A 9,293-nucleotide genomic window follows, 5' to 3' on the forward strand; every position below is an offset into this window, starting at 1 on the left:
AAATTAATTAATAATATGTTATCGCCAAAACCGTACCTACTTAAAAAATATTGACACCTCTCAATAATTACAGAATGTGTCTCTAAACAATATGTTTTGGACAAAATTTGTAGACTGGGAAATGGACAAAATAATTAATTATTTTCTTTTGAATTTCAGAGCAAACGTTGAAAGAGTTAGTGCGACTGAACCAAATTTAATATTTCCCTATTTTTCTTTTCATAATCCCAGAGGTTTCAAAATATGAAATTTAAACTTTTCAGTTTGCTTTTTGAAGTTTTGGGCTTCAGAATGATGCTGATCTTAGGTAGACAAGAATTTTGTTATGATTGATATTGTAACGCTTCAAGTCGTTAGTTAATTTTCCGTAAAAATTCTTTCCGAAGAAACTTCACCTATACAAGTCCTTTCTTAAATAAAACTGGTTTATTCTTTCTGCATACAACTTTACGATACACTTAATTTCAACAATCGCGCTATAACAAACGCTATAATTCACAACGAACTTCTCACGTGCTCAACAATATTCTGTCCGCATACATTCAATTACTCATTACATTGCCTCCGTCACGTTGTGACCGTCTTATATATAAAATAATACCGAGATCTAGTAAACTCCCGATATTTCATGAAGGTTCGAGAATAAAGTGGCTTGATACAAGAGTCACGTGACCTGCGTTGTCGTAACAATATTATTACTTTTTGACTGTGAGTGTTGATGAATGCATTTAGGATGATGGCTCAACGTAAAATATTATCTTTTTTTAAGCCGGAAAGTAAAAGTAATAAAAGAAGAAGTAATAGCACTGAGGTTAGTTCAACTTTGATGTTTTCAGAGATTATTTTGTTCTTGATTTATAAAGAAATTTAACATTACTGTCATTAGCAGTAGACAAAAGTATCGTCGTTTGTTTGGCAGAGAAAAGAAACTTTGTTGACGTGGAGACTAGCGTTAGTCTTGGCGCGAAAACTACGTGTAGTTTTACTCATAGTTCTAATCGTAGTTGCTTATATATCTTGTATATATTACATATGCCATTTACTTTGACACTCAGTAATTTCAACACTTTTTCTTGCCTGTGTGAATGTAAATGTAACTTAACATTATTAACTCACGAAACTTGCAAGTTGCATGTATTTTTGTAAGTTGCATTTGAATTGAAAGTGAAACCTTTGTAAGTGTAAGTTGTAACTGAGTTATGAATAACTGACCTTAAAACCAATTTTCGGGTTTTAATGCTTTAAGTATTTTAAACTTTATACGAATAATATTTTTTTTCAAATCATAAGTATTGCAATATAAATTATATAAACAAATTTAGTCTGATTCTTCCTCAGATTTATTCAGTGAAAGGGAAAACAAAACTCAGTGCAATGATTTCAACAAGAAACGTCAGGTATACCCACTGTTTCCATAATATAATTGACAGACATTGAGGGATCATTTGGTTTTTCAACAAGGCTGTTGGACACCCATCTTTGGGAAAAGTAACAATTTAAACTCACTCTTTTCTTAATATATAAAGAAATCATTGATTCCCTTCATAAACTTTTGAGACATGCTGGCCTCCACCACTGCCAATGACAATTCATTCCTAAGTCAATCACCCTATTAGTAAATAAAACTGTCTTAAAATGGAGCCTAGACTGTCTTTTTCAAAAACTTGTGTCCTCTCATCTTATTAACTTCAGAATTTAGCACAATGAAATTGGAGGCCTTTATTCTGTCAATTCCCCCATATAATCTTGTAAATTTTTAATAAGATCACCTTTAACCAAATTTTCTCAAGATAAAACAGAAAAACACATTTAAATGTTTAGCCAGCTCATAGTCTGTAATAATAACCTTGCCATCAACTTCCTTTAAAGGCCCCAATACTTATTCTAACATTTTGCTTACCTTTAACACACATAAAAAAAAAATATTTGCTGTTGATTTTAACATTATCAGCTCACTCTTTCTAGTAATGCCCTTTTGATTTCCTAATTTACATTTTACTCAAATCCATAGCCTTTCCATAAGTATAATTCTGTAAATTGTCCATCCTATCTCGGTATCTGTCAGTTTATACTTCTTGAACTTATGGCATTTATCCTTCATTTTTTATGTTTTTAGTTATACAGGTTTGTAGTAAATGCACTGTCCTTCTTCCATTACACATTTTCTAATTGTGTTTTTGAGTTTAAATAAAGACTTTTTTTTACAGTGTGTCCCTCTTTTTCTGAAATTCAGTCAGAGTCAGAAGATTTGGAATTACTTTGCAATGAATAACCTGTTGTTTTGTGGATCAATCCTATCACTCTCATGGAAAATCCATTTTACCTGAAAATATTACACATGTAACTTGGAATTTCAAAATAATTTCTCTTATGAATATTCTCAAAATCTAACCAAGTTTTAATAATTCCCTGTATATCATTATCCTCCATTTCATCTATAACCCCAAACTTACCTGTTTTGGTTCCCATACCTCTGACATTAAGATATTAACAAGTTTGTTTATTCTTGGTTCTACTATGTTTATCAAATCTGATAGACAGCTTCAAAATAATTTTGAATCTGCAATGGACAAATTAAGAGGAATGTGAGAAAAACACCATCTGCAGTTAACATAATCTTTATCAAAAATTGTAGGCTTATTGGTTTCTAATATTTTGTCAGAGTTTCAACCATAAATCCTACTAACTAAGTTCAATACATTTCTAGAATATAGTTCACCCTTACCCTGAACACAGGTCTAACCAACCCACCTGTTGCTCTAAGCATATCCATGATCTTTCATTTAAGCCTTGGATCTTGCTAAGTAATTCATTCCCAAATCTAGTATGAGAGAGCACTTCTTAAAGGGCAACATAACTATTTCTATTCTTAAACCTCTGAAGGAGGTTTTGTCCCCTTATCTAAGAAAGGATATTGACTTAATAGTAAAGATTCAGAAAAGTTTTACTAGGATGATTTTGGGGATGGAAGGGCTATTTTATAGGAAAAAGTTAACGTCATATAAGACTGTACTGTATTCTTAAAACAACAGGAGAGGGGATACAAGGTTAAGATTTGGAAAAGGCAGGCTAGGGTCTGGTTAAGACAGTTATGTTTTTCTAATAGAGTGATTCACTTATGGAATGACTTGCCATAGGCAGTAGTGGAGGCCAAACTTTACAAGAGACTAAGAGAAGGAATGATTATTTCCCAAAAAAATAATTGCTGAAAGCAAATTTTAAGTAATTTATCGACCTAAGGCTTGAGGTATAGGGTCAATGGTATGTGACAGAATGGTTTTACCATACTAATATCCTGGAGCTGCTTGTTGTCTATCGGGCTTTCGATCATTTTCTCCCTCTTGCCCACAATCATCTGGTTATGATCCATACAGACAATGTATGTAGTGGTGTATATCAATCATCAGGGTGGCACCTGTTCTTGTTACCATTATTCTCGAATGTTGGATCTCCTTTTTTTGGGCATACATGCATGGTATTCATCTACTTGCACTTCATGTTCTGGGTGCTTTCAACCCGGTCATGGATTGTCTCTCTCGCCTGGAAAAAATTTATCCAACGGAGTGGTCTTTATATCCTCAGGTTTTCCAGTTTTGTGTACTCAGATGAGTACCCCGCACCTCGATGCATTTTCCACTATCCTTAATACCAAGTTACCTCCGTTTCGGTCTCCGGTGCCCCATCCACTGGCTCTGGCAGTCAATGCACTCAGTCAGGTTTGGACAGACAAATTCCTTTGTGTATCTCCTATCCAGCTCCTTCTCAGGGTGATTTCTAACATCCATTCCACTCCGTGTCAGGTCCTTCTGATTGCCTTCTATTGACTAGCCCAACTGTGGTTTTTGTGGCTGCTCCAGATCCAATCTGCTGCACTGTTGCTTCTTCCTAGCCCTCCATCCCTTCTATGGCAGTCTCTGTCCTAGGTAGTTCATCCCACCATTTCTGTCCTTCATCTTCATGCCTGGTTTTTATCCAGTTCTTGGCAAGGAAATCTGATTTATTATGGTGAGTCACTGCATTGCTGGCATGTTCAGTTCAACTTTCTTTCATGGAAGTTTATCAACATAACTGGAGCATCTTCCACCATTGGTCTTTGGGCCCAGGGGTTCTCCCCGCTCATCCCACTGTTCTTATTATTACGAATTTCTTCACTTGGTTATTTGATCAGGGGTCTTTGGTGTCCTTGATCACGAGTTATTGTGCAGCCTTATCCCACACTTTTCATTTTTCACGTTACTGTAAAGTTTTTGCCTCCCATACCTTGTCACTCCTGTTATGTTCCTTCCTGATTAGTCACCTTTCATGGTCATGCAGCTCATCTGGATTGGGATGTCAATGTTTTGCTTCGCTACCTTATTTTGTCTCTGTTTTCACCTTTTTGTCTTTTTGTTTCATGTCTCCCATACCTTGTCATTCCTGTTACGTTCCTTCGGAATTAGTCACCCTTCACGGCATGTAGTCCTTCTGGATTGGGATGTCAATGTGGTGATTCGTTACCTTATTTTACCTCCATTTGAACCTTTGTCTTTTTGTTTCATGTCTCATTTATCTCTTAAAGTGTATTTCCTCCTCCTTTTGGCTATGGACATCGTTGGTCAGATTTGTTTACCATCAACATTTCACATACTGTGTATCATTCCTCTTATCTTCTCTTTTAACTGAATTGATATTTTCTTCCCAAGACTTCCTGCAGCTCTGGAGGGTAATTCTGCCTTCTTGTTGATATTCCTTCCTTTCATTTCCCACCTCTATTCCCGGTCTGATTTGGATAGACTGCTATGTCTTGTTCATGCTCTTCATTGGTATATCACCCGTATGGGTTCCTTCTGTCATAACCATTCCCATCTATTCATCTCTTGGCAACTATCCTCTGTTTGTGATTTCTCTCCTTCCAACCTTATGAATTGGGTTTGGCTTATTTTTCCTTGTCTCCTTTTTCCTGTGAATTATTCCCAGTGTCTTCCCATCAGATTAGGCACCTCACTTTTTCCCTGGCATCTCATCTGCATCATCCATTGGAGGAATTTCTTCAAGCGGGCATTTACACAGCTCCACATACTTTCATCTCTCACTATCTTCATTTTGTAGCTGTTTCTTCCTTGTTGGGTTATCATCTTCCACCTGTTGCCATTCTTTAGACTTTGATGCGACTGTAACGGGATAAGTTTCCTTTTTTCATTCTTTATCTTTTTCAGTGGCCTGTCCCATTTTTTGATCTAGATCCCACTCTGTGGTAAGTGGTGCCTGGCCAGGTATACTTCATTCACTTAGATTTGTACTCAAATCCATACTGCAAGGCCATCTTGATTTTATTTTCTTATTTCCATGGCCATTAAACTCGCACTGTTCTGTACATTTTCATATACTAGAGATGGAATGTTCCACAAAATTACTTGTAGGTTATTCCTCACGATATATTTGCTTCTTAAATATGCCAGCTCTGGACTGTACTCACCCATGAGCTTCATGGGTAAAGCAGAAAGGGATAGCTACCCATCCCTGCTATTCTTTATATTTAATAAATTGGGTTTGGTCTGATTTTCAATATAGGGTTTCTTGGTCATCCATTGCACTGTCTCCAGTGTGAATGTTCCTCCAGACTCACCACTTTGTCCCCCTCCCCATTTCTCCCAGTGGAGTATGAGAGTCCTTACCACTTTCCAGTTCTAAGATGCTGGGGTGGTGGACCATGGAGATATCCACCTGAATGAGAGATATCCAATATAAACAATAATGCCTCCATTCAGTTGAGAGTAGAGCAGTGGTGTTCTGTTAGCGTAGAAATGATTGAGATCTCTCATCCTACCTCCCCGCATTGAAGTTGGTTCCTGGTGGGTGAGTTTTGGATTTAGAGCTAAACCAATCACCTTATTATCTGCACTTATGTTGTCATGATTAGAATCCCTCATCCTACCCCTGCATAGATGTCAGTTCCCAGCAGTTGAATTTTGGACTTAGAGCTGGGCTAATTGACATGATGTACTCACACATGTAGTGTGCCGGAATAAAAGCAGTTCACCCCTTCGATTGAGATCCCTCATCCAACTCCCACATGGATGTTGGTGCCCAATGGATGAGTTTGGGATTTAGAGCTGAATCAATCAACACAAGTCTTCACACATGTGTTCAGGGTGTCCCTGCTCCCTCACTCAGTTCATCTCAAGTATGCATCCCTGCATGGGTTACAATGGGTGCACTTGGTCATTGCTCCATTTCTTCCTCTTGCACTACATCTCAGTGTTTCCAGTCTGTTTATTTGAGGGGGATATATCGAGATTTCATTCTGCTCACATGTGCCCTGTTCATCGATCAGTGGTGAGAATTTTCCCTCCAGTTCGCTAAACTTGAGGTGAATATGGTATGATCCTCTTTCCTACTCTCACTTAGATGTTGGTTCCCGGTGGTTGAGTTTTGGGCGTAGTTGACTTGCCATGTATGGTCCATTATACCCTAGTCACAATAAACCTTGGGGCACATCCCTTCTTTTACCCACAATGGGATGTGCTCCTCAATTTTGTCCATCTGACTCAGTCTCACCTTTTCCATGTCTGGGCAAAGTAAATACCTGGTACAGAAGTAGTATGGTCTTCCACACTTCACCCTCTTCTTTGAGGGTTCCCTCTTGGGGTGTTCTTCTGATGCTTTCGAAGGATGTTTCTCTTTTCTTCCTTGCTCTTATCAATCCACCTATTCAATGGGGGATTCTAGCTATGTATGTGAGTAGAAGTAACGTACCTTGTTGAAAGTTGTAATTTTCTTACACTGAAAATATATATTTCTGACAGCTACTTACTTCAACTCACACTTCCCACCCTTCCTCCCCACTGTCTACCGGTGCTTAGTTTTTGCCTAAACGTGAAGTGATAGTTAGGTAGAATAACATAGAGGGAGTCACATGTGTGGGGGGGCATGTCCATTGGTGGAGGTTTGTTGCATAATAATTTTTATATGTGAACCAGTTAAACCATGTAAACTGAGGATTATGTAGGAGTGAACGGTTGTAGCATGTGAAAAAATTTTGCAAATAGTGGGTAGCAGTGAATGAGAATACCTATTTATGAGAGCATAAGTAAGTACTTTTGGAAATATATTTTCAGTGTAAGAAAATTATAACTTTTCACTCTCCAGTAGTTGTGATACTCCCACCTACTTTCACATGTTTACATGTGATACAGCATGCAACAACCCTCCATCAATAGGATTATAGCCCAATCTTCATTTCTCATTTTGTCACAGTGGAGTGAAGACATATCTAACTTTCACTTGCATTTGCTTCAATTTTTTTATTTCTGGATTTGTTAAACAACTAACTTTATTGTTTACAGTTTTATTAATTTTTGGATGTGAAACTAAATACTGTAGGTTGATTTCTAAGTTTCCATTCTCAGTTTGAATTGCTACTTGTTACTCCAGCTACTGTACCTCAACCTGCAGTTTCTCAAGCTCTGTGCCCTCCTCCTGCTGCCAGCAACTGTTCAATTGAGTTGAGGCATGCACATTACACTAATCAAGCTCCACATTTTCTGTTGAGGTTTTGGTTTTCATATGTCGCAAGTTCAGGTCTATTATGTGATCTACTGAATATCCTTAAACTAGACCAGATATTCCTTTTCCTGGTGAACATGGACAGAAAAAGAGGATTTGAATAGCTTGTTTTCACCCCCTTGCTTTACCATGCCTTCCTGAATACCACCTGTGGCCACTCCCAGATCATCTACACTTCCTGGATATAGTGTCATAGGTATGTTACCTTTTTGTCTATATCTCCTGTGTCTTAAGATTCCTCTTCTTCCCTCCTTAATTCTGCCCCTTCCTTAGATCACCTAGTTTTCCTACCCTCTCCAGATACCAGATTACATGCTGACTAGCTTACAGCTCAGTGAAGTTCTGGGGTCAGCATGCCCACCCCTGTACCTCAGATTCCTACGCATTAGTGTTTCATCATTAGAATTTTCCTTTCCTGGATTCACAGACCTTAAAGTATTTAATTCAGGTGTGGGAATCTCCCCTGATACCACTGATATTTTCCTGTCTCTGTTTAACCCTCACCATCCTTCTGCATTATTTCTACTCCTTCCACATCCAATTCAAGGCTATTCACCATTTCCCTGAAGACATTGATGCTCTTGTCTTTGTGGACTTTTTCCATACAAAATTGGCTTCTCTGTTGTTGGGATCTCCTGAGTAGGGATGCACATTTAGCTCACATGCACCTACCCATGTATTATTTGTAGGACCTTTGTATGACTCCATTTTTATGCTGGTTAAGCTTTGGAGATCTTTCTGACTCACTGTAGTCCATTTTGGAGGCTGCTCATCAACATTCCTTCTTTTTCATCAGTGATCTCTCGTCTTTTGCAACCTCCTGTATCCCAACCTCCTCCTTCCACCCCTGTGCCTGTTTCGCTTTCCAAGATCTCAGCCATGAAATTGCTCAGTGCCAGGTCTCCTGCTGCCAACAATACTGGTGACTATACCATAGATTTTGGCCAGGTTTGTACCCCGAAGGAGCAATTTCACTTGGGATCCTTGGGTGCTTCCTATGTCATCTGAAGAACTATCATTTTCAAACTCCACTTCACTTATCCCCTCATCCATGGGATTCAGTTTCCTACCAGCATCTTTCCAAAACAGTTCAAGTTCTTCTTCTCCAGGAAGCTATCAAACTCATCAGTCACCTTTCTCTGGGTTCTATTCCTGGGTGTTTGTAGTTCCCAAGTGTATTGGGGACTGGTGCCCCGTTATAGGTTTTTCAGTCTCAACAATTTCATTGGAGGGAGCAAGATACTACAATATTAGGAAAAACAAGAAAATAGAAGTTTAGGAGAGGGTTTTGAGTTATTTTGTTAACATTTGATTATAAAACTGGGTTTCACAGTGATCATAGCACTTGACTATTATGTGGAAGCCTCACATTTATTTACTTTTTGATATCTATTATATTTACAGCAAGCTCTTTGAATATTTGGAAAAATACCATTATAGATTAAATCAGGGATCATATCATATTACATATAAACACCAGTATCTGTCTGTTTGTCAAACAAAACTTAAATATCTTTTCAACTAAGTAGGTGGTGTTACAAAACATTTTTATTGAAGCTTTTCAACATAATGTAAAAATATACATAAGACAAAATTCTAATCAAGACCACTTATAGGAGATACCAAGTATACACAAAAAATGTTGTTTTTGTGAAATTCTGGAAAAAGGATAAGTGTTATTTATACATATGTTGTTTCTATGGTATAATCAATTTTAATAAAATATGTTCGTAAAAGATTGAGATTTA

At 37.6% G+C, this 9,293-nt stretch overlaps 1 protein-coding gene across 1 annotated transcript in view; it reads left to right on the forward strand.

The window, feature by feature from the left end:
• Positions 1-683: 683 nt before the first annotated feature.
• Positions 684-9,293, forward strand: part of LOC106464005 (uracil-DNA glycosylase 2-like) — a 26,373-nt gene continuing 17,763 nt past the window's right edge. The window contains exon 1 of the mRNA XM_013924108.2: positions 684-811. Coding sequence (XP_013779562.1) covers positions 719-811 — 93 coding nt within the window. The 5' untranslated portion in view covers positions 684-718. The remainder of the gene's footprint in view (positions 812-9,293) is intronic.

This window comes from Limulus polyphemus, unplaced genomic scaffold (assembly GCF_000517525.1).
Source record: "Limulus polyphemus unplaced genomic scaffold, Limulus_polyphemus-2.1.2 Scaffold1538, whole genome shotgun sequence".
Lineage (NCBI taxonomy): Eukaryota > Metazoa > Arthropoda > Merostomata > Xiphosura > Limulidae > Limulus > Limulus polyphemus.